This window comes from Thalia democratica, chromosome 6 (assembly GCF_965202585.1).
Source record: "Thalia democratica chromosome 6, ktThaDemo2.hap1.1, whole genome shotgun sequence".
Lineage (NCBI taxonomy): Eukaryota > Metazoa > Chordata > Thaliacea > Salpida > Salpidae > Thalia > Thalia democratica.
The window spans coordinates 27615064-27640828 of NC_139170.1; the positions used below are offsets into that span (position 1 = coordinate 27615064).

The 25765-nt window shown below is 25.5% G+C and overlaps 1 protein-coding gene across 3 annotated transcripts; it reads right to left on the reverse strand.

Moving 5' to 3' along the window:
- Positions 1-9727: 9727 nt before the first annotated feature.
- Positions 9728-25593, reverse strand: LOC145839484 (uncharacterized). Of its 3 annotated transcripts, XM_082947062.1 has the most exons (15): positions 25437-25593; positions 21754-21872; positions 20490-20814; positions 19483-19617; positions 19180-19338; positions 18718-18846; positions 16235-16462; positions 14931-15059; positions 13973-14131; positions 13375-13592; positions 13079-13226; positions 12263-12431; positions 11994-12110; positions 11588-11767; positions 9728-10907 (listed from the first exon to the last, which is right to left on the reverse strand). In XM_082947062.1, exons 3-15 carry the CDS (start codon positions 20748-20750, stop codon positions 10531-10533), a joined length of 2409 nt encoding a protein of 802 aa, XP_082803188.1. In that variant the 5' UTR covers positions 20751-20814; positions 21754-21872; positions 25437-25593; the 3' UTR covers positions 9728-10530. The 3 variants fall into 3 exon arrangements, with proteins under 3 accessions (XP_082803188.1, XP_082803186.1, XP_082803187.1); XM_082947060.1 differs by lacking the exon at positions 25437-25593 and having other exon boundaries at positions 21754-25212; XM_082947061.1 differs by lacking the exon at positions 25437-25593 and having other exon boundaries at positions 13973-14128; positions 21754-25211.
- Positions 25594-25765: the final 172 nt, after the last annotated feature.

Here is a 25765-nt window from a genome sequence, read left to right on the forward strand (position 1 = left end):
TAGGGTGCAGATAATTCTTTTACTCTACTTGAGTTTGTAGTGATTTCAATTACTTCGGGTTCATACGCGTTAAGCTAAATATATTTTATGCAAAATGTTAGTTTAAATGCTTAAAATTTCAATTCAAATCCTTGAAAACTTGAGAGTTTATTTTTGAGTAAACAATTAAGTTATGAATTATTTTTTAGTGCGCATTTAGTTTTTGTATTCTTAAAAATTTAAATTTACAACAACTTAAGTAACATTAAGGCAATATTAGAAATTGTCAGTTTTTTTTATTTAAAATTTTTTGAATTTCTAGAGAAAAATTGAGACAATGTTTTTTACAGTACATTATTGATTTTATTTATAACTAAACAATTGGATTTTTTAAGCAATACGTCAGTATAGAATATAGATGCTTGAAAGTTTCTGAACTTCATTAAAAAAATTAAGATTTTTTTGTTGTGAGTATTACTAGGCTACGCAGTCCAAATTAATCTAATAGATTACTTCGTTTCATCTGGTTATAAACCCAACTAGGTGCATACTAAGAAAGGTTAGGAAAAATATCAGTCTGAATATGTAAAATGTCAGTCTAAAGTGCAACAATTTGCATACGAACCGTGAAAATAACTGTTCCAGATTGAGTACAATACAAAAGTTTTAGGTAGATTATTTTCAAAGTAGTTTAAATTGCATTCAGTTTACTTCATAAAGGTTAACAATAAAGTTTTAGACTAAGCATTATTTTGTATTTAAGTTATGTTTAGTTTATAAATAAATTCCAATGATTAAATATTAGTTTTTAGTTTATTTTAGAAAATAAATAAGGATAAAACTTCAAATTGTAACTTGTTATGAAATTATCTACGATTAATAAAGCATAACTTCTTTATACATTGTTTATTGAACGACAAAAAAAAAACGCTCAAAATATTTGGTCTTGGACCTAGTGCAGTTAAAATAAATATTTCAAACAATAAAGAATAAGCTTTAACTTGTTTAACTGTACAACTATATCAAGACTCTAGTTGGAATACACATACTTAACTGTAATGGAAGCAAACAATATATAATGTTTGCACGTATAAGAAAAGTTTTCAGGGTAGCCACTTTACGTGAAAAAAACTCGAAAACCTGGAATTTGACAATTTAGGCAAAAAAAACCTGGAATTTGAGAAATTTTGAAACAAAAACCTGGAGTTTTGAACAAAAATCACTAAAAAAACTGGAAAAATCTTGAATTTTTAACAATTTCAACATGTTCAGCAGTAAAATTTCGATTTGACATAAAATTCCATCATAGAGACAAGCATTTTTTTATTAAAAACAAATTTAAAGTAGGTTTACAGTACCTTTCCAATGTTTTTATACTACTTAACACAGTTTTTTATCTTAAACTTAACTTTAACTAAAAATAGACTTTAAATGTGAACTTTTAAAAATCTGGAGGAAATTTTGAAGACCTGGAGAAAATTTCGAAAAACCGAGCGGCAATCCTGAGTTTTTGTGTACGTTTTGTTTACAGTTTTCAAAGTAAATATACTACTTAGAACTTTGATTTATTTTTTGTTTTCTTTTTTTTTGATTAAAGACTAAGTTTTGAAAATCTTTTTTTATTAGGTCGTATTATATTTTAAAAGCATGTGGTGTACGACTTAATAACAAAAAGAATTTTTCGTTCACAAGGTGTTTAGACCAAATTTTTCAACTTTTTTTATTGTTTGATAAGCAACAATATAAAGCAAGGTTTGTATTTACTCAAGGCTTGCATCAAAATATTTATGCGTGCAACAATTTCTAAATGTAATAAAAGAAGTTTACCAAATTTTTATTGCTGAGTAAAGAACAAAAAACATTGTGCAGCTACTTATAACAAAAAGAAAAAGGTATCTAAGTTTTATTGTTTTGAAAAGCACATATACAGTAAGTGCAACAATTTTTAAATGTAATAAAACAACTTAATCGAATTAAAAAAAAAACGTTATGTGTGCATAAACTTGTAGAGATAGTAAAACAAGTTAATCAAAGTTAATAGCTTCCTATTTAGTTATATTTTGTGGTCCTTTTTTAAGTACTTTTTTTCAATATTATCTAAACTTTTTAAAATTATATTTTTTTTTTAATTATATAAAAAACTAAAAGAGCATATCAGTCCAAATTGTTGTTAAACAATCTTATATAGCTAAGCTTCAACTTAACAATCATATTTAAGGAAATTGTTTCGAATTTTTTAGGTTTAGTTTTTGACAAAATATTTAAATATTTTAGAAATGATCAGACTTGAAAATTCTTTAACATTTTAAAAATCTTAATTTTTTGAAAACAAAAAAAATTTAATTAAACTCATTTATTAAAAACCATTTTGTGTTAATTTAAAATTTACTTTTCTTAATTAAACTTGTGTTTAATATTTGATTAGTTTTAGTAACATAGTTGTTTCGTTACATCTTGTACCGCTTCAATTAGATTTTTTCCTGACAAAAATTAATAAAATATATTTATAAAATAAATTTAAGTTGTTCATTTATTTAGTAAAAACAAAAAGGTCTGAAGTTTAAACTTATGATTAATTTTATACAATTTCGTTTTTTAGAGTTTCATTTCTTTAAAATATTTGCATTCTTTTTTTTTTTACTGATTGTAAAAGTTTTATTTAATAGAGTTCTATTACAGGTTTGATTAAAATTCAATTAAATAAAACTTATTTATTTTTTGTTATTATTTAGTTTTGATCTATTACACGATTTTTTAATTTATTTGACGATAAAGTTTTAATTTATTTAAAATATCAAACGTAGTTAAAATGTCACAAGAACTTACAGTTTTTTATCGTTGCTTAAGGAGCTTGTGTTTGTCTCTGATAACACCTGTAAAATTTTAAAAATATTTAGCATTAAATAGGTTTCCTAAAAACAATATTAGATATAAAAGATAAATGTTTGTGCTCTTGGTAGTAAAAAAATAAATACTGCGTACCTTAGGCGGGTGCGTACATCTTAAAGTTTGTATGTTTTTGATGTTTCTACTGTATTTAGTAGCACACTGTTGAATTTTAGGCTATACACATGAACAACATTCTAAAGTGTTCTATAATATTTTTCAATTCCTAAACTTAAAACTTAAGACATTCCTAAACTTAAAACATTACATTTAGTCTTTAATTCTTTGTTTATGAGCAATGTTAGATATGGTTTGTTGTTGTGCTAAGGAAGAGCAAATAAAAAATGTATAAATGATATCAATGTTCGTATAAACTGAGCACTTAGGTGCATACATTATAAGAAATATGATGATAGTGTTAGAAAATTAAAAACAGAAGAAAAAAATGGCTAAATGTATGTGTCTTTACGAATTAGGTCTTTTTATTTTTAAATTTAACAAAAATTTTTACCAGCTAGCTTTAATGATTACTTTGAAAGTGTCAAAAATATCCTTAATTATCATACGAGGTATTCAAAAACAAATTTTTTCCTACCTAGTTTCAACAACAAGAGTGGTCTCAAATTGCTAGCTTACCAAGGTAGTGAATTATGGGCTGAGCTACCATGATGTTTAAAAAATCCAAGTCATTTAGGAAATTTCCAGATGGACTTAAAAGCTATTTATTAAATAGTAATTATTGAGGTCATAAGTGATCATTGCTCCTTATTTATTTACTTTTGTTTAGAAGTTAATAGCAATTGTCATCTAATACCCAAAAACTTTAGTTCAAAAGTTGGTATGTTTGGTTACAATAACAGTGGCTCAGTCTAAATTGCAGCATTTTCTATCTGACTAAGATTATTTATTAAGATTGTTATTTTGAGCTTACTTCAGAATTTTTGCAAACTTCTTTGTATATATTTATTTCTCTAGTACGGCCATATAAAATTATAGTTATAGGTGTACTTTTTAACAGAAAGTTAAGCTTATAAATAAATGGTAAGCTGAGATTACTGTCTCACGTTAATTTATGATAAATTATTCTTATTTTCAGAGGAAACCTAAAATGATTATTTTATTTTTTATGTTTGCAAATATTGTTTGCTTCTTTGTAGTGACATTTTTGGGGTTAGAAAACAATTTAAAAAAAAAATAATTAAAAAAGAAAGTTTTTTGTTACAACTATTCATTGTTTTTTCTCTCATTAAGTGCATAGTGTGTAAATGTTACAGTTCTTATTTTTATAGTATTATTTTTTAAAGTTAGTTTGAGTTTATGATTAAATTCATTTTTTAAAAAGTAATGAAGTTTATATATATGTTTTTTTATTCAAATACAATTTGTTTAAGTAGTTCAATTAGTTATTAAAAAAAAAGTCAAACTTTTAACATAAAATACTGATAAAGTTCAACGTAAAAATATTTTAGCTGATTACAATTTTACCTTTTTAAAAAAAGTTGTGACCTATATTTCAAGTAGTTTTATGTCTGCTATGAGTATTGCTTATCTCATTTTATAAACTAACTTAAATTTAGAGTCTAAAAATGTTTTTTACTTCTATTTTTATTTTTTAAGTTTTAGACTTAGGATTGTACTTTTATTTTTATCTTATTAGACAAATTTTTGAATACATTATGAACAAAAAATTTTTATGTAAACATATAACTTAGTTTGTTTTCGTTCAGTTTTCCTTTCTTTAATTTATTGTTTTATTTCTTAAAGTTTAAAAGTTTAGATTAAAAAATATATTTTTTTAGCTTGTAAGAAATTGTAAAAACATGTGGTGTACATCTCGATAACAGAAAGGTTTTTCGTACACCATGTCCTTAGACCAAACTTTTTAAGCACTTTTTTATCGTTTAAACAAGAATATATACTACTTCTAGTTCAGAGTTTAATAGGAATTTGGTTGTCAAGAACTAATTTTTCAAATCAAAATAAATTGTGTGCCTTTGTTGTAGTTTTCAATTTTCATAATAAATCAGAAATGTCTAGTGTAATTTTCAATTTTTCGTAAACTGTATTTAAGACCTTTTTTTCTTTTGATGTTCATTTCAGCCCCCATAATACGTAGTAAAAATTTAGAAACGCAGTTTTACCTTTATGGCAAGCATCGCATATAAAATAAAAAATTTCTTGCGGGCTGCAGTTTGCCGGTTCCTCTTTTAGATTTTAGAAATCCAGTGTATATAAAGTGAAAAAGTAAAATAATAGATGATTGGACCGTGTAGTTGGTAGAAATATAAGAAGATATTTTTAACAAACCAGCTTATTTTTAAGACTTTTCTTGTTTATGTGCTTTTTTTCTGTTGTTATTTTCAGTATTTTAGTCAAGTGTTATCTTTAAAAGTTTTCTAGTTTTTTATGCTCATATATATATATATTTGTAATAAAAAACATTTAACTAAATAGTATTAATACACAAAAAATTAAAACAAAATAGTGCTCTAATGACTTAGTAATTAGTTAAAAATACCATAAATATTTACACTTTTAAACTTTAGGTTTCAAATTTAAATTAAAAAATGAACAAAAGGAGTTCAAAAAGTACTAAAATTTCATCAGACGTAACTTTGTATGGTAGCTGTGATACAAAGAAAATAAAAACTAGAGACGTCCAAAGTTGTCTACGCAGTAGTATTTTTTTTTCGCACAGCTAATAAAGTAAATGATTTTTTCTTAACAACAATAGAAAACATTGTCGAAAAATTTACTCTCTCAAGACGAGGTAAAATATATCTTAATCAATTGGCTTTGATATTATTATTTCGTTTTTTACTAAATTAGCTAAAATTAATAAAAAAATATATTACTATATTAAAACCAATTAGTACTTTAAATAAAATACAAAGTTTGTTAATTTTTTGATCAAAAAATCGTTTTTTTTCCAATGATAGCTGGATCTCCTAACTTTTTACAGTTAGACTTCACCACTCTTGTTAAAATATAAGCAAGTTCAGAGTTGTTTGTTGATTCAGAACTGCAGGTGTTTAATTCAGCAGACAAATGGTTGAATCATAATATAATTAAACGTATCAAATACGCAAAAAAATGTCTGCTTAAGATTTGTCAGACATTGTTGTCATTGCCTACTTTAAACTACATTTTGAATAAAGAAACGTTGTTTAACAAAAGTGATAAGTGTTCTGATCTTAAAAAAAAAGTTTTAAGAAGTGAAAAAGTATCATTTCAAGCAACTCAAGAATTTTTAGTAGGTACTGCAATGAAAACTTTTGTAACATATACTTTTTTAATTAATTTTTCAGAACAGATAAAATTGTTAGTAATGTATTCAACAGTAGAGCTAAGAAATTAAAAACTGTCAGTTTGTTGGCAAAGCTTAAAGGAAAAAGATGTTTTTCACGTTACAACGTATTCCGCATAAAAGGTAAATATTACGTAGTTGGTGGTAGTGATCACAACAAAAATCCGATAATGTCTGTTGATAAGTATTCAACCTTAACTAAAACTTGGAAAACTAACTGAAATGTTAGATGGTCGTAAAGGATATTGTGCGTGTTCGTTCATTGATAATATATTTGTTATAGGGGGAGTTTGCGTTTAGGAGTCTTTCTGGGTTCATGTGTTGAGTTTAGAACAAAAAATAAAGTGTGGAGTGTTAAAGCTAGATTGAACGCAGCAAGATATCGCCCTTCATGCAGCGTATTTGAGGGAAGAATTGTTGTTTCTGGAGGTTTTTACGACAACATGGATTTAAAAGCTGTCGAGGCTTATGATCATGTAGATGATTCATGGTCAAACATGCCCGGTATGATTGAAAGTAGAAAGCTTGGAATTTACTTGCATTAAATTGAACAACATTTAAAAGATGAAGAATTATATTTGAAGTAAACTATAAACTATTTTTTGAAATTTTTATGCTTGTTATATATAAGCTGTTAATAATAAATTGTTTATTGAAAGACAAAAAAGCGCTCAAAAAGTTTTGACCAAGGATCTGGTGTATAAAAAAACCTTTATGTTACCAAGTCATATACCACTGACACAGTATAATTTTTTATGCATGATAAAGGTTAATGTCTTTTCCTTGGAATAAATATACATACTATTTAAAACATTATTTTTGTTTATAAAAAACTAAAACGAACTTAAATAAAAACTAGTTGAAAAAATTCAAGTTATAAAACAGAAAATAACATCAGCTCTGCACTATAAAATCGTTAAGCATCAGTCAATAAAAATAAATGAAAGCAAAATTAAGGTTTAAATACTAGTTAAACTCTAGATATCATAGACAAAAAATATTTTAAGTAAAACACTTATTATAAACAGAATTTAAAAAAAAAACAGTTTGTAAATGCAAAATTGTAGACTTTTAAAGGCTGAGGAAAAATATTTTAAAGTTTACCTCAAAGATCTGAACTTTATGATAAAAATTTTGTAAACATTCAATAATCTAATAAATTACATTTTGAATTATTTTAAGTTTTACTTTAAACTTTTTTATGAGTTTTGTTTATAAAATAATCAAAAACTAAAAAGTGATTTAATAAGATTTAAAATGATATAAAAAGAAAATAAAAATTATTGTTTTCTAAAAATTAGTAGAAAGACAATTATTTTGAAATATTATTTTGGTTTCTTAACTAAGAGTATTTGTTATAAAAAACAAAAAAAATTTTTACAAAAGCCAAAATAACTAAGTTAAGACTATATTGGGGGCAGAATTTTCTACAAAAAAAAATATTTTAATATCCTTTAAAAGCTTTAACGATATAAAACTATCAGGGATGCTACAAACCTAATGTTGTTATGTTAAACACTGAATAAACCGGTAGCTGTCAAACTTGCACGAGCGTACAAAATTGCACAAGAGGACAACATTGCACGAAGGCACAAAATTGGACAAGGGGACAAAATTGCACGAAACACTCTTCCATGAAGACATTTTTCACGGAATACATATTTTTTTTAACATTTTAATTAATTTTAAATGAATTTTTTTTTAGGTTAGTTTTTTTTTTATTATTATTGTTACCCCTAATCCCTCCCTCGGTCGGTAAATTATTATTTTTTTTTTTATTAATTCATGTTTATTTGTTCTTTTTTTTTTATTAGTTTTTTTTTACTATCACTGTTACCCCTAACCCTTACCCTCGGTCGGTAACTTATTTTTTTTTTTTATCAATTTATCTTTTTTTTTTCCTTTTTTTTTTACTCTTGTGCAAAAATGAACTTCCGCGCAAAGTTGTAAATCGTGCAAAATTTACCCTTGGTGCAAAATTGTCTTCGTGCAATTTTGTCCCCTCATGCAAGTTTGTTCCCTCGTGCAATTTTATGTTCGTGCATGTTAGTCCCCTCGTGCAGTTTAGTAGCCTCGTGCGATTTTGTCTTCGTTCAATTTTGACCCGTTCCCTAATAAACATAAGCTGGTTATGACTAAAGTTGTTATGCTCGAGTTATTGTGTAGCGATTCGTTCATAGAAATTTGACAACTATGTTCTATCTACTATCTATCTACTATATGAAATAATAATGTACATGAGCTATGGGTTTAATTGTAAAAAACAAATAGTTTAAGCGACTTAAACAAAAGACTGTTTAGTAAAAATTTATTATTTTCAAGTCGTTTTTTTTAATGCCAATTAAATTTAAAACTTATGAAAACGTTTTTCGATAGTATTTTTTCTTAATTCTCTACATTTTCTTTTAGGTGTTATATAAGCTAGGATTCTAAATTTTTTAGTAACTTTTACTAAAATGATTTTACAATTTTTGACACGATTTGCGGGGTTTTTACTTGTGTTTAAAATAACACACTTTTATTCAAAAATTGTTCCTAGATTGTCTATCAGTACATTTTTTATGTATTTTTCATGTTAAAGACACACAAATCTAATTTTGTTTTTATATAAAATCTTTGATAGTAATGAAAAGAACTAGTCTTCGTTAAAGTTAAATATAGTTACAACAGTTTTTTATAAATGCCTATTAATTCAAAGCATGTAAACTACAGTTTATTTTTAAGAATAGCTCTTTTAATTTATCTTAAATTTAGTTACAATAGTTTTTTATAACTGCCTATTAAATCAAAAGAGCGGTTCTTAAAAATAAACTGCAGTTTACGTGCTTCAAATAGTTTATTGAACGATAAAAAGCGCTCAAAAAGTTTGATCTAAGGACCTGGTGTACAAAATAACCTTTCAGTTATCGAGATAAAAGCTTAATTAATATGAAAATTAAGCAGCTCGACTTAGTTAAAATTGCTTTTTATTTTAGCTCCAATTTCAAATGCTTAATTACTTTTTTGAAATGTTATTATTTTAAAGTCAAACTTTTTTCTATTTTCCTATGTTATAGGAGATATTTTGCATACTGTTTTCAGCTTATAAATAGTGTTTAATAAAACGAAGTTAGCCAAAACCTTTTTTTTCATTTTGAAAGATCTAAAATATATTAACTAATTCAACGATTTTTTGTTAAAAAATAAATATGTAAAATAAGTTATTTGCATTTTTTAATTTTTATAGTAAAAACTGAATTATGTTATTCATCTTTTTTTTAAAGCATTGCTAAAAATATAAGGTATTGTTTAAATTTTTTTTTTAGTTATAAGCTGTTTTATAATTGTAATGAAAAATTGTTTACTTGTTAATTTTTTTAGTTTTAAAACATACAATAATTACGATGTTGTTTAACAATTAAATTGAGATTAAGTAATCGATCAATGGCTCACAAACCACTATTAATCAGATCACCTATTTGGACTGAATACAAGAGCTACAAAAACAGAATATTAAATTTTATATAAATGAGTCATAAATCATACATTTATAAAATCTAAAATACGTGACAAAAGTTAGCTAAGGAAAAATTTATTTCAAAAGTAAACATACAGTTTTTAAAACATTACAGGCTTAAACAAAATCAACCAAATGAATAATGAAAGTATATGGAACAGGAATTAAGGTACGATCATGTAGAAAGAAAATTAATTGAAAAAACCTAAGTCAAGTTCAAACGAAAAGTAATCGTATGGTCTACAGAAAATTTACCACATCAAAGATGTTACCAAAAATAAAATTTTTTCAAACCTGAAATTGGCACGCATTATGTATTACCTATTTATCTGCATGACTTAAGCGTTAATAAAGTTAAATTAAACAAAATATATAAGGAAAAGTTGTTTTTAAAATATCATTATTTCAATATGAAGCTTAAAAACAAATATGGTATTTATTTTACGAAATCAATGAGCATTTGTATGATTGTATAAAAAAACTTTTTGTTTAGTCTTTAATTTTTAAGAATCTAAGTTTGTTAAGATTGTTCACTTAATAATTTAATTTTTTTCTTTTAGCTATAGTTTTATTGTTTTTTTTAGTCGCTTATTTATCTCTGTTGTTTTATAAGCTAATTTAATTGCTTTGTTTAAATTACTTATTTAAGTATTTACGGTCACTTTAGGCACTATACTACGTCATATTTATGTATAAGTTTTTTATGAACTTTACTTAGTCTCTTGAAAAAGTAGCTAACTTTTTTTTCTAGAACTTTTATGATAAAATCTTTTATTTTTTCTAAATTTCTGTTATAAGTACAAGAGCTTACACAAGTGGCAAGTTTATAACAAAAATTATCAGCTTTTTAAATTAACAATGCTCACAAGGTTCCCATCGGATCACCTTGCAATTGTGAGCTCACGGGTTTTTCCCCTGAAAAAGTCGGAGTTCTGGCGAAACTCAACTCGTTGGACTCCAAAAAAAAGTTACTCGACTTTTTAAGGTGGCTCGGTTGGGAGGAGTTAAAATTTAGGTTCAATGGGGGCGAAGTTGTCCTGCCAAACCTGGGCGGCGAGGTCGTGGACCTGGTCGAGCTCAGCGACGCCATGTGGTCACCGAAATCGTGGTCGCTAGTGGGCGACGGAGACTTGTTGTACAAGTTGTTTTTGGGCGCTTTGAACTGGTGGTAGCTGCTCATGCCAGTGAGTGCGGCTGAAGGTTTTGAAGAAATCTCAGGAATTTCGTTATCCATTGAAGCTGTAAAAACATGTGTAATGAAGTCAAAGAAAATACTTCTTAGATTATTTTTTTTATAGAGGTGTAAATAGTCAAAGAGTAAATGAAAATTATCTGTCTTATTTAAACGGTGTTTTTCGCTTTCTAATTAGTTTGAAATCAATACTTTAAGTCTATCATTTCGATTTTACAACTTAAAAACTTGGTTTATACATTAAAATTTAGTTTTTTTTTGCTAGAATTAGCAACTAGAAACTTACTTTGATAAGTTACGTATCTATATGTAAAAATGTACAAAAAACATTGTTCAAATATTTTAAAACATAGTTCAAAATTATTATTGTCGAAAATGTTATTGTATGAAAATTTTTAACTTAAATTCTTTAAGTAAATTAAACTCTACTGCATCGATAAAATATAATTAAAAAAACACAACTGAAAACTTTCTAAAAGCACCTAAAAATGTTTTACCAACTTTATTTTTGGTGACTTATTTTATTGATTTGAAGTTCAATAACTTTTAAGTAATTTCGATATAAGCTAAATTCATAAACATTTAACAAAAAGTTAATGCAAAAGTATTGTGAGGTAAAACATGCTAAAGTAAAAGGTTACTTAAAAATTATAATGCTTTATAAAGTTACTATTAAAATCGCTAAAGTAATACAAAATTGTGTATACTTTTACCGTATATAACTTACAACTGTTAGTCGTGTTTGACGAGTTAATGTTTGCTGAGTTGAGCCACCAAGAAACTTTTTCATTGAGAATACTTGAAAGATCCAGTCTTCCGGTGTCTTGAGAAGTAGAACGCGTGGCTGAGTGTTCTAGAGATTTGTGTGACGAACTCATAATGTCGTTAAAAGTGTCTTCTCTTGACTCTAAAACAACAAATATTCATAAGATACTTCACTATAACGTTGTTATCAACTTGTAATATAAACTAGTAAATTAACAAAGAAAACAAAATAAAAGCAACGATAAAAAACAATTTTTAAACTATACATTCAATAAAAACTTGTCAAGTACAAAACCACAAAATATATATTTGTTACTCTTTGTGTATAATATAATTTAAATTTTTACCTAAAGTAAAAAGATAGTTACCTGTACTAATCGGTAAAATATTGAAGATCTTTATTGACCAACTGTAATCTTCAGACAAAACCAACTTATTATTTCTTGCTGCAGCTATTGCCCATGGAAAGTGTAAATTATCATATTCTGTAAAAATTGTTTCACTATAGTATTATCTCATAAATATATTACTTCAACTGCTTTTACAATTGTAAAAAAAAAATTACCAATTTTCTAAAATACTTATAAAAAGTAGACATTTTTAAACTGATATTTAAATCATAATTATCTAAACTGACTCGTTGCAATGTGCCGGATAAAGCAACCATCCGGTGTAAAAACATCAACTCTGTGGTTCCAACAATCAGACACGAGTATGTTGTCGAACTTGTCCGTACAAAGTCCTCTTGGCCCCGCAAACTGTCCCTTTTCCGGTCCTTCAGATCCAAAACTTAACAGGAACTCACCCTATTAATGTTTCAAGTTATATGCTGTAATTATTTTGTAAGTGAAATGTAAAATAAAATTTAACAGTCTATTTTACCTAGTTCTTCAAATGCTTTAATCTAAGTTGTGTTTTGTTAAAATTGTTTTTAAATCAAACTGCAATTTAATAAATGTATAGATATAAGTATTTCAAAAAAATTATAAAGCTCAACCTTTTTTACCGATTAACTTTAACTTTTTTAACTCTTAGGCTTTAAAATATCTAAGGTGAATTTTAAAACCGAAATATTTCTATAAGCTAATATAAAACTACTCTTTAATTTATCGTGATTTGTCTTGCATTATATCTAAAAACTTTTAAAACAGTTAGTTGAAGTTTAAATTATAACTTTTTACATAAAGTTTTATAAAAGCTATTGGAATTTTTGTAAACTTGTACATAAACCTAAACCAAAAGCTTAAGATCTTTCAGAAAGCAACAAAAAATAACAATGAAAAGAAAACAAACTTGCTTGTAAGAAATACAGCCAAAATTAGACCTATGCTAACTTAAATTACAAAACTATACATGTGATCATTAGTAAAAGTTTAAAAAAAACAAGTTTTAATTAAATATTTTCTTATTAAGAGTCGTTTATTAAATAAAAATAAAGCAAACTATAACTGACCCGATGATCGAACTTCTTTATACTGCAGTCTCCACTATCCGATACTATAATGTTGTTTTGTGAATCGCATGTAATGTATCTCGGCTCTATCAGTTTGCTTTCTGCCTTTCCTTGCGAACCGAACTTGTACAGGACTGTACCGTTTTCACTGTATTAAACAAAGTATTTTTTTGAAAATAACAAAAGTATGCGCATAAAAAACTTTTTATCAAAAAGCTAACGTACGCTAGCCGGCAAACTAAAGTGAAATTTCTTTGTTTTTATACTTTCTTAATTTACACCGAATTTTAACGAACGTGTGCACGTAGATGCAGTGCTTCGCCTGATCCGCCACCAGGATGTGGTTCATGAGGTCCACGCATACGCAAGTGCAGTTGACGAGGTAGGAGCTGCCGAACATGGTCACGTTCTTCCCCTCGTGGGTCCAAACGCACACTGACGTCTCGCAACACACAACGATGTCATCGTTTCTCAGCAACGCCACTCCCGTCGGCTTGTATATCTTCTGGTCCATCTGTTTTGTTTTAATGTTTAAATAGGCATTTTGCTCAAAAATGTTTAAAACGCTTCAAGTTGTGGAATTGAAATATCTTGGAAGCTAGTTTGTAGATGTTGCTTACTCAAGTAAGTAAAATGGTTGATTTATTAATTTTATTTGTATGTTTAGTACTGTACATAAACTCTATATAGCATCATTATACATCATTGTTTAAATCTAATTAAGTTGTTAGGATTAAAATAACAACAAAATTATCAAAATCGATTATTTTGTTTTGAAGTAAAATGCAGAATTTTATTTACCCAAGAATAAAATAGTGATTTATATAAACTAAACTTTAAAATAATGTAAACTAAATAAAAGTGTGTGATAGCAAATTAAAACTGTAAAGTTACTTCTGTTATGAAGGAGTCTTTAAATGTTGCATCCGGATGGAATATTTGTATCTTGGTTCCTTCGTAATCAGAGGTGATTATTTCATTTGCAGAATTGATCACAATATTAGGAGTCGATTCAAATTCTCCATCTCCCATTCCTTGCTTGCCTACTTGCTGCTTAAAATTGTTTTTAACATTCAAAAAATATATTTAGATAGATTTAGAACAATTATTATGTAAACATTCACTATAAAACAAAGTGATGAGAAAAAAAAATGTAAGCCCTTTAACCTGATAGAAAGGAATACTTTAAAAATGTTGATTTTCACTTTAAAACAAACTTTTTTAATAGTTTTTCAGTATGTGTCAAATAAATCTGTTTAAAATTTATTTTTTACTTTTTCTTTTTTAATTTTAAAACTATAATGATTTTAAACAAGATTAATAAATAAAATATCAAGTAATCGATTTTGTTTCAAAGTATAAAGTAATTACGTTTTTTAAACTTTATTATTTTTATTTTTTGTATTTTTTAGACATTTTTATGTAGACAACGTTAAAGCTAATTCTTATAACATTTTTTTTATTCGATTTTAGAATATATAGAAGTATTTGTGTTTAAAAAATTTTATGTTAGTACTGATGAGTTCATTGAGCGGAATTTTGTTTCCTGATAAAAAAATTATACTTAGAATACTATATTTTATGAGTTTTAATTAAAATTATAGTAAATAAGTTCCCTTAACAAATTCATTTTCTGTCTATGTTTTGCTTTTTTGAAAGTTTAATAACATAAGTAATGAGTTGTAAAATAACTTTTTTTTGGTTATATACACTTAATAGATATTTTTTTAATTATATGTTTTTTTTAACTTTTATATTAAACTAAAAAACTGTAACAATTTTCAAAGTATTTTTTTTAATTCTATAAATTATTATTTGATGCGGAGTTTATCAGTCAAATATTCTTACAAACCTGATGAAAAATTCTCATTTCGACTGTTTCTTTACGCTTTTTGTTTTCAGTATTTTCAATTCTACTTGGTTCTTCCTTAATATTTTCTTGATTGTTTTGCACACAAAATTTATTAAGTTCGAGAAGAACCTGTTTGGAGAACATTTTTTTTTGAATGAAGGATAATAGGTACTGTTTAATTTCAAATATTTTTTTATAAACTACATTGTTTTACTCATGCTATAAACATAATTATTTTATATAGTAAGTTTTTAGTAATAACAAGTAATTTAGAGTTTTCTCAAGAGTTAATATGATAAAGTGTATATTTTCTAAGTTGGTGCAGAGTAGTACTAAAGTGCTTATACGCATAAAAATTAAAAATTTTCTATAGAAATCACATGTTTTTAACTAAGGAACTAAATATTGAAGTTAAAAAGTAAGCCAACATGTTTCTTAAAACATGCACCTGTATTGTATAGCTGTTTGTAAAAATAAAATGTTAATTTTGTTATTTAACATGTTTTCTTTGTGTTTTTTATCACGTTTTAGTATAGTACATAAATAAAGTATTTTCTAGTATGTATAGTGAAAGCTTTTCTACATTTACCAGTTTTATATTATTTTATCTTTAAAACTTAATAATATACTAGCAGACTTATTCAGTTCTGTTTTAACTTTTGTTATCGTTTTTAAAATGATTATAAAACTACTAAAATAAAATTATACAACATTAATAATAAATAAGGTAAATTTAATTATATATTTTAATTAAAACTACTTAACAACAAACTCATCTTAAAACTACTAAACTGATCACTAGGTTTGGATTTTTTTTATTTAGTGTAAAAGATATTTATTTGAGTTGAAAAAAAACTGTAAAAACGAAGTACACAAGTAAAAACATAAATTAAAAAAATATTTTGTATACTGTTACCCATTGGCGTGGAAGATTAGTAGTTTAATTATTTTTAAACAGCTGATTTTGAATTATTCTTTTAACATAAAGTATAGCAAGTTAAGTTTAGTGAAAGGTTATTATAAATACTAAGAGTTTCAGTAAAACTGAGTTTAAATCTACATTCAATAAACAGCTTTGATTTTTTTTTTCTGTGTACAATTTTGTTCTTTAATTAAATAACATGATATTATTATATTGATATAACTTTTTTTTCTTAAATAATGATTGATGATAGGGTCCTACTTTTGAAGAACAAGAAAACTACCTACTACGCATAATACTATAATAAACTTAGATTAAGTTTTCACACTGCAAAGCGTTTATAGTAGTACTATACTTTAATGTATAAAAAAAGCAAACTTACTGTCTTAAGTGATTCATCTACTAAACTAGGCTTTTTTGTTATTCTACCAAGTGAACCTTGAACAACATTCGAATAAGAACTTTTTTCAGACTCGAAGTGCAAGTTTTCTGTATAATTTAAATTATTTTGGTATGAACTTGCTGGATGAGTATCAATCAGTTGTTTTAACATTTGGAGCATTCTCTTGTTCAATTCTAAAACTTCTTTAGGAGTTCCAAACTCAAGAACCTGTTTTATGTCAGTATATTTATTTTATAAAAAAAAGTCTTTTAAATTAGATATTCCTACAGTTAATGTTAAGTGCTTCTTTAGATCGCGAGACTAAGCTTATACATTATACATGACAGGGTAAAAAAAACATATTTAACAAATTTACTTTCTTTTACAAATACCTAACTCCAACTATAATAGATCTTAATTAAGTGTAAATCTTAAGATTATTTTTTATAATTGAAGTATGTAATAGGCTTCAAATACAATATTTATACAACAACTTTATATATTCTAATAGTTAGTTAACAATTAATTTGCTTTTGTTTTGTTTTTTAGTTGTATAAACTTACTGAGATGTTATTCAAATAAATATTTTAGTATAAGTTAAGTATTATTAATTTTTTTTTTTTTCAATATTATTTTTTTAATTATTATCAGAAAAAACTATAAATTTTTAGCTCGGCCAATAAGAAGTATTCGGTAAAAAATTATTTAAAAATTTTAGTCTCAGTTTTTCTATGTTTCTTAAGTAGTTAAAAAAAATTGTTTATTTTGATTAATCAACATTTTTATTTTTAAAAATATTTATTCATTTAATTTGCTTATACAAAACTGTTAGGTCATATAAAGTCAGCAAGGAAAACAAAACCCAAAAATAACTAAAAATTAGAAAGTTTGAAGTATAATAATAAGTTTTGTTTGTTATATCAAAGCCATGCACCTAAATACTTTAAACTAACTTTAAATATATAAAGTACAAATTAATTAATTTCTAATGAATCTAGTGTTGTCGATAGCAAACTTTAATGTATGATTTACATACTAGACAAAAATACAAGTATGACTTCAGCCGGCTTATTCATACGTTTTTTACACAGATATGTTTAAACAAATATTTTCAAATACGATTATACTTAAATTATTTTAAGAAATTTGTTTTAAAAATTTTGTATAAGAATAAAAACAAAAACATTCTTTGATATGTATTCGCAAAAGAACTGTTTTAATTACAGTTTGTAAAGGTATCAATAAATACTAAATTAAACGTAAAAACATTATAAAATGTTCTATAACTTATATCATAACTTTTCCTCTGTTTTTTTAGATTATCTTAGTTTACGTTATGGGTATCCTTGAAAGCGGAAAGATAGTAGACAATAACTTTAGTAATTATGTACAACACGGCTTTGTTATGTTCTCGGTCTACAAGATGCGAAAAGAATAAATAAAATTATCAATGTTCTGTTGAATTTCGCATCAGTAGACAAATTAATAGCTTTTTTATTTTGATTTTTTGAAAAATAAATGGAGCACATATCTAATTTTAAAATTCTATAAAAGAAAGTAATGAGTGAAGTTTCTTAAAAATTTTCAAGCTACTACTGTTATTTTTAAAAATATTTAGTTTCTCATAACAACTCATAAAAAATACAGAAATTGACCTTAACTAACCCAATATACTCAAAACAAAATACAAACCATTAACTCGTTTTAAAGAAATTTGAGCCCATTAGAAAACGATTTAATCGTAATAAAATACATATTTTATACCTTTGTAGTACTAGAATTTTCATCGCATTTTCAAGGTTACTTTTAGTTTATTACTCTTATTATGTTGTTAAACTAAAAACGAAAAAAAAGACTTTATATTTGCACATAGACTGTTTAAACTTTTGGACTTTCAAAGTTATGTATAACTTAACTGATTTTTTTTAATTTACTAAAACCTTCTTTCACCTAGTATTACTGAAAACAGTATAAAAAACTACAAACCAAAACTAATTAAAAAATATGATTGATTATTTTTACAACATTAACTTCTTCGGTTTCGATTTATTTAGGTTTTCAAAAACTACGATTTTATTTAAATTCAAAAATTCATTTAGTTTTATTAATGCATTTTACTTAACATTTAAATATTTTTTTAAATGCTTTAAGTAGAGTTATGTAAAATTTTAAGTGAAATATCCCGTATAAAATACTTATAATTTTTTTATTTTTCCGTTTTATTTTTAGTTTATAACGATTATTTGTTTTGTTAGTTAAACTATCAAAAATATATTTGTAAAATATTATATAAAAGATTACAAATAAAAATTGTAAAAAAAAGTAAAAAAAAACTCAAAAAAACTCATACAGTATACTTACAATATGTAAACATATTAAGCTAAACAAACATACGTAAAATTTAGTTTTATCAACCTTGATTTTTTTATTACAGTGTAATGGTATTAAAGAAGCAATATGTATAACAAATATGAAACATTTACCTTCTGTGTGAACTCACTGCAACTGACGAGTGAGCTGAGCTGCATCGAAACGCTGTCTTCATCTGCGTTTATCTTCTTTATTTCCGACTCATAAATGTTATCCAGTTCTTCTATAAGCTGCTGTTTCCTCTGTTTATCAAGTTTTTGTACATTTTTAAATGTTGTATAAACAGTCGTCTTAAAAAAAATATTAAAAATATGTTTTATTTATAAAATCAATTATTACAAAAATAAAAAATATAAAGAGCTATAAATCTTTTAGTAATTTTAAAGTGTTGAATATATTTTCATTTACGGAAATATTTATTGATAAGGCTTTAAACAAATTTTTAAAACAACCAGACTATTTTATATTTATTAAGTTTTTAAAGCTTGTACCATTTACAGAAGTCCAAAAATTTCGTTTTCAAATTTATTACATTTATTGCTTAAAAACTTTTTTTCATTAATAATCAAACAAACTTTAAGAATTGATCGAATGAAATTTTCACTCGACTTTTCTAACATTTCCTCTACATTTTTCTTGTTTTTTCTTTTACTTTCTATAAGATTTTTCATTCCCGCTTGAAAATTACGAAGTATTGTTGCTTTATTAGATGACTTATCCAAAAGGTTTTCGACCTGTCAAGAGTATAAAGGTTTTTATAAAAGTTAACTTTTTTTTATAAAACATGTTTTTCATTAATTTTTTCATAATTTTTCTAGTATCAATTCGTTGTTTAGACTGTTTTATCAAAAGTTTTCAATAAGATTTTTTGTATTCACCTCTTTTACTTGATTGCTGACTTCTTCTTTTAATGGAATAACCTTGCATTTTATGTGTTCTGAGTTTTGACATTCGTTGCAAATAGCTTTTTTGCAGTTTAAGCAGAACAGTTTAGCAACTTCTCCGTCATGAATCTAACAAAATATTTTTTTATTTTTTTAAGAAAACTTAGATATTACTTACTCGTTGTTTTGTTTCAATTAAATATTTTTTATAGTGATATCACCAAACTTTACCAACATTTTTTTCTAAATTCAAATTTAAATAGCCTTTAAATTTGCATCAATTTTCTCACCGTAGTGCATAAAAAAACTTTAGTTGTGCGTAGACTTTTTGAATTTTTTTAATGACAATAAAACTAGCTTTTAATTTGTTTATACAATTATGTTCTATTATTTTGAAACGTTTAGCATAACTAATAATGTAAACGTAGCAATTTTTTTAGCTTTAGTTTAATAAAAACCATTACTGGTGTTTTTGTTTATAAAGATTTAAAATTTTACCTCAGAAATTTCTAAAATGATTCAATATAAATACGTTTTAAACAAGTTTAAAGAGCTTGTTATTTTACTTATTTTGTGGAAAGTTTGTATTTCAAAAGAAAAAAATTTGAATTTTTACATTTTGATTTATAAATATATAGCAAAAACATATTTTTTGAAACTTACAAAACACTTAATGTTTAAATTATGAATAACTCATTGTTTTAGAAAATTATAGCATAATAATATTTTATACTAATCTTATAGGTTAAAGTTATGTTTCTTGTATATATTGTTTAAAATTATAGATAAAATTTTAAAGACCAACAAAATTAAGTTAAACAAAAAAAAGTTGTAATTTAAACTTTTATAAGTTCAAAACTGATCTACATCTTACTTATGAAAAATTACTGTATAATGAAAACTACTGTCTATTAAGAAAAGGTAGTAGTTACTTGCTTCATAATAAAAAACTTTAGCAAAAACTTCTCTAACTTCAAAGTTAAAATCAAAACGTCACCAACCGGACAATAAATTTTAGCGCGGTGCTTCAATTCAGCGTTATGGAGTCCCTTTTCCAGCTCGCTCAGCGGCACCACCTTGTGGTTCTTGGTCAGCTTGGTCCGCACGTGCCAGGTGGCGCACTCCTGACACAAGAAGTCTGTGCAGTCCAGGCACCTGGCGCGCGCCTTTCTCCTGCTGCCCGGGTCGCAAGTTTCGCAATGCATCGACGTCGTGACGTCATCATTACGTATCTCCTTCACGGTCTTAAGCATGTCGGCCATGGAGGATATGAAGAAGTTGTCTTTCAAGCCGTGCACGCGATCGCTCGTCAGCGGGTGCACACATCTGGAAGGGATAAAAGGTTACTTTTGCAACAATTTTTTTTTTTAAGTAAAAAATGTTTATGATCCAAAAGTAAACCGTTAATGTCTTGTATTTTAAATCTATTATCTAAAGTATTATTTTACAAAATAAAAAATCAAAAGCTAACTAATAACTTATAACTTTTCTTTTTAGATTAATTAGCGTTTTAGCTAAATTTTAAACTTTATATTTTTGAATAACTTTTATTTGTTTACTTCTAAAGTTTTTCTTAAGACAGACTGTTTTTTTATCTGTATATTTTTACATAAAGTATGCAAGCTATTTTAATTAAGTTTACATTACGCTTAAATTATAGCTTTATAAAAATAACTTTATGCTTTTTTTAATTTTAGCTCTAGCTTTTTGTGTTCAAAGTTTGTTTTTTTATATATATTTAATATTAACTTTAAATTAAAAAAAATTTTTGAACAATAACGTAAATATTTTAGTAGCAATATTTTTTTATGTTAAGTAATTCTTATTCAAACTTCTTATAATCAGCTCTTATAGTACTAAAAACTCTTAATAAAAAGTTCTAAACACTGTTTAGCATGATTACAATTTTTTTTACTTTATTACAAATTACCTTTAAAAACATATGTTACTATTTTTCAAAGAACCTTACGATTTTAAAAGCATAATAACAAACAACCACAATCGTTTTACTTTTCAAGGTATTCTTGAATTTGTTTTATAAAACAAATTGGATGAATGTAATATAGCTAGCATGCCTTTTTTGGATAAAAAATCGGACAGCTTTCAATTTAATAAATAAAAATTCATTAAAAGACCGTTGAAAATAACTTTCTCGATTCTTTAAAATAAAAACACTAAGCAAAACATCGTCGTTTATTAAGAAGTATTTTAAATTTTTATTCAAATAGAGCCTATAGAATTAAATACTAAACTTTTTTGACTAACCGGCAGGTGGGGCAAGTGATGGAGGCGCTGTTGGCGGGCAAGTATTCTTCCAAGCACTTCTCACAGAAGGTGTGCTGGCAGTTCAGACTCTTAGGCCTCGTATAGTTTTCGAAGCAAATCTGACAGGTCAGAAATTCTTCGTTTATTTTTGTTAACAAGTCAGCTGAGCTGGTAGTCGCCATTTTGACTCGTGTTTTAAACGCAAGTATGCTTTTTAACTTCTTTTTTAAAGTTTTACAAAGTTTTTATTTTACCGTATAATGCAATATGTTGTTTAAAAATTGTCTTTTTTTATGGTATTGAGATAAAAGTTTGCGTTATAGTTTTATAATATTAATTTCTTAAAAAAAAAACGTGTTTTTTATTTTGTTTAAACGTATTTTATTAATAATTTTAAGAATTTTATAAAAACTAAAATGGATAATGTCGTTCAATTGGTTCTTAAAGAAACTACGACAATTATAAATACTACTGTGCACTACGTCTAATATTCCTTACTGTATACCTGTTACGTTTTTAAAACAGATTTCTTTTTTCACACAGCAAAATATTTCAAAAATTCTTATACAACTAATTGTAAGTTTTTGAAAATAACATCAACAATACATTTAATTACGCAGTCGTCAGCATACCTTAAATTTCTTCACTAAGATTAAGTTAGAGCTATATTGCACCGCACGGTTATAACCACCAATTTTTACACCGAACTACGACCCTGGTTTCGATCTTTCAAAACAAGGGTCGTAGTTTGTTGCGGCAACTGATGTTGGTGGTCGTGCGATAACATCTAGCGCTATAATCATCATTAAAGTTTAAAAATATGTCTTTACAAGATATAACTTATTTCTAAAAAAAAATTGTTTTATGTTACGCATATTAAATAGTTAATAGTAAGTTGCACAACACTGATTTTTTTTGTATAAAACCTACTTAACTCATTTAATTTGATTGGAACAAACCAAATTTAGGTCTTCACTTTTACAGTGCAAAAGTGGCAAAAGTGCATAAACTAGCATACGGTAGCCTGATGAGTCATTTTAAACGAAACACAGTCTCAAGTTTAGCTCTAACAAAGTTTTTCTAATTAATCTTTTCAACTTAATTGGCTAATACTGGTTTTTAATTTTAAGTTAAGACAAAAAAAGAACTTAGATATACCATTACTCAATCATATGTAATACAATAAAAGGTAAAGAAATAAAAAGCTTTATTGAAAATTTTTATTACGTAATTTTTTTAGGTATAGTTTTTTTTATTTTTATGCTATTAATAACTAATAATTAAATTATTAAAAAAATTACATTAAAAGATTAAATTTGTTGTAAATTTTTCATTGCCTGTTGCTTTTATTTCGATCAAACTTTTTTTTAATGAATAAATTCTAACGTTTTAGTTTGCTTGCTAAACTTCAGTATTAAAGCTATTTGTAAACTATGAACTAATTATAGTCCTTATTTTTTATATAAACATGCTAAAAACTGAAAGTATACTTCTGAAGTATTTGCACACCTAAAACATCCTAAAATGAATTTTCTGCATATTTGAGAACAATAAAATTGTTGTTTTAAAACTCTGATGTAGTAACTTCCTTTTACGCCTAAATATATAGCCTTAAGGGCTCTGATGATAACTTCACACAACGCTACCAATACAGTGTATTATTTAATGGTAGATTTAAATGAAGTTGAACAAAAACATGACGCAAATAAAACTATATACGTATAAATTATTTAAATAACCAACATCGTGTCTTAAAAACTTTTACTATTTATAAATTGTACGGACTATAAAAAAGAGAACGTGAAAAAAATATTGCAATGAATTGTTTAAGTCGTTTTTTTATTCTTTTAGATTATCTTCACAGAGTCGACATTTGTCGGAAAACAATTTTCAACACAATTAAAACAATATTTTTTTGTGTTTATGTTTTTTTTTCAACACAAAATTCTTAACAATATCTCATTAAATTTAAACACAACAAATGAGTAAATTACTAAAAATTCGGTCTGATAGCTTAAAGTTTTTTATTTTGTTACACTTTGATTTTGGATAAGTTAAAAAAAAGACTAAAAACTATTTTATACACTATATTGAGTTCACAGAGTTTATTGCAATAAAAAGTTTGTCTAAGGGAGTTTGTTACAACAAAATTATAATCAAAAAGAAGTTCTATAAAAAATATCGTTTGTAACTGCCAAATCATTTGAGTCAAACACTTTATGTCATTGAAATATCCTTACAAAAATTGGTGTACTTATACTTATTTTATTTTATAATGTTTAAATACATTACTTCGAAAAACAATATTCTTTTAAAATTGCTAAAAACGTTTTGTTATTAGTCTATTTTTAAGTTGGTAAAACTTTATAAATTTATTGCATTTAAACTGTTTCAAAATACTTTTAACTACATTCCCAAGCTAAAATCTTATACGTATCGATATTTTTATCCTCAGCAATTATGTTTTATGAACAGTTATAGTTGTAAATAAATAATTTAACTATAATTTAATAAAAAAACTATAAAGTACAACAATATTAGTTTAAAACATTATAAAGCAAGACAGCTATATCTATCAAAACAGAAAATAAGAGTATTTAAAAAAAAAACATTAACATCTCAACTCTTTTAACTAATAACGATTTATTTACAAACATTGCTACATATCAGCTACCATCTTAAAGTACTTTTTATTTAATGAACTAATGTTTACTAAGTTAAGAAATACCAGTTTACTTATAACTTACATATAGATTAAACAATAATTAGTCTTTTTTTATTGAATATCTAATTTAAAACTTTTTATTCAAACATCTAAAGTGGTTTTAGAAATGAACAATATCGTTTTATATGCAGACTTTACCTTAAGTTTATATACATTAGTTACTTATTACTGAAAGTTGAAATGAAAACCGATAAACAAAATATATACTAACTTACTAAAAAACATTTACTTTTTTATAATTAATACCTCAAAGCAATAAGTATTTAATGCTGTTTGTTGTATAATAAATGTTGATAAACTATTCTTTAGTTTAGAATATTATTTTTTCTAATAACTGAAAAAATTAAAGTTTTCTGAATACAAACTTTTTTTAAAGAAAAAAATAACCTTCGAAAACAAACTATAACAAATAATAAATACAAAAGAGTCTTTGAACATCTAAAGCTCCGCCCACCTACTTTCTAACTATCAATGCTGCTACAAATATTTTACAGCTCAGTAAGAAACGCATTTTAAATTTTCTTCTTAAATCATCTAAGTTATGGCTGAGTGAACAAGCGTCACGTGACGATTTTTATTTACTGCAAAACACTTAAGCAGGTTTTTAGTTTTTATCTTTTTGTAGTTATCAAAAAATATGCTTTGTTTACACTTGGAATAAAATTTGCTTACCCTAAAACAACCTACAACTTGACTTTCTTAATTTTTATTTTTTCAAGTATGCAGCAGACGCTTTACGATTAATAATTTTTTTATAAATTCTAGGTAATAATAAATACATCTTGGTTAGTATTTTTTAACACAAAAAAATAGATTCAAAGTAGTAAGTTCATATAGACAATTTGTTTAGTATTTTAAAAAGTTTTAACTAATATAGTCTATCGAATATTAAAACGCGCTTATGTAGAAATATTAATCTGTCTATTATCAGTAAAGTTTGTACAATCTACAAACAAACCTTTTTCAAGCCTTCAGGTGCGATTCGTTGCTTCAAAAGTTTTACTCAAAAACAACAGCTCAGTTTTTTTCAAGATGTATTCTCTTGCTGTGTCTATCCTAAAGTCGCTGTTTAGTTTAAATTTCATGCAAATACTAGACTAAGAAGTGATGTTTCCTTACCATGTGCTTTACGTAAAACCATTGAAGCATGTTTTACAGTAGAAACAATACTCAATTGTAAATATATTGCTTGTTTTCGAGCGCACAGTCAGGTGAAAAATATTTTAGTATGCAGACACCTTCTATTTCGTCACCAGCTAATCAAAAGGATACTTTATTGAATTAAAC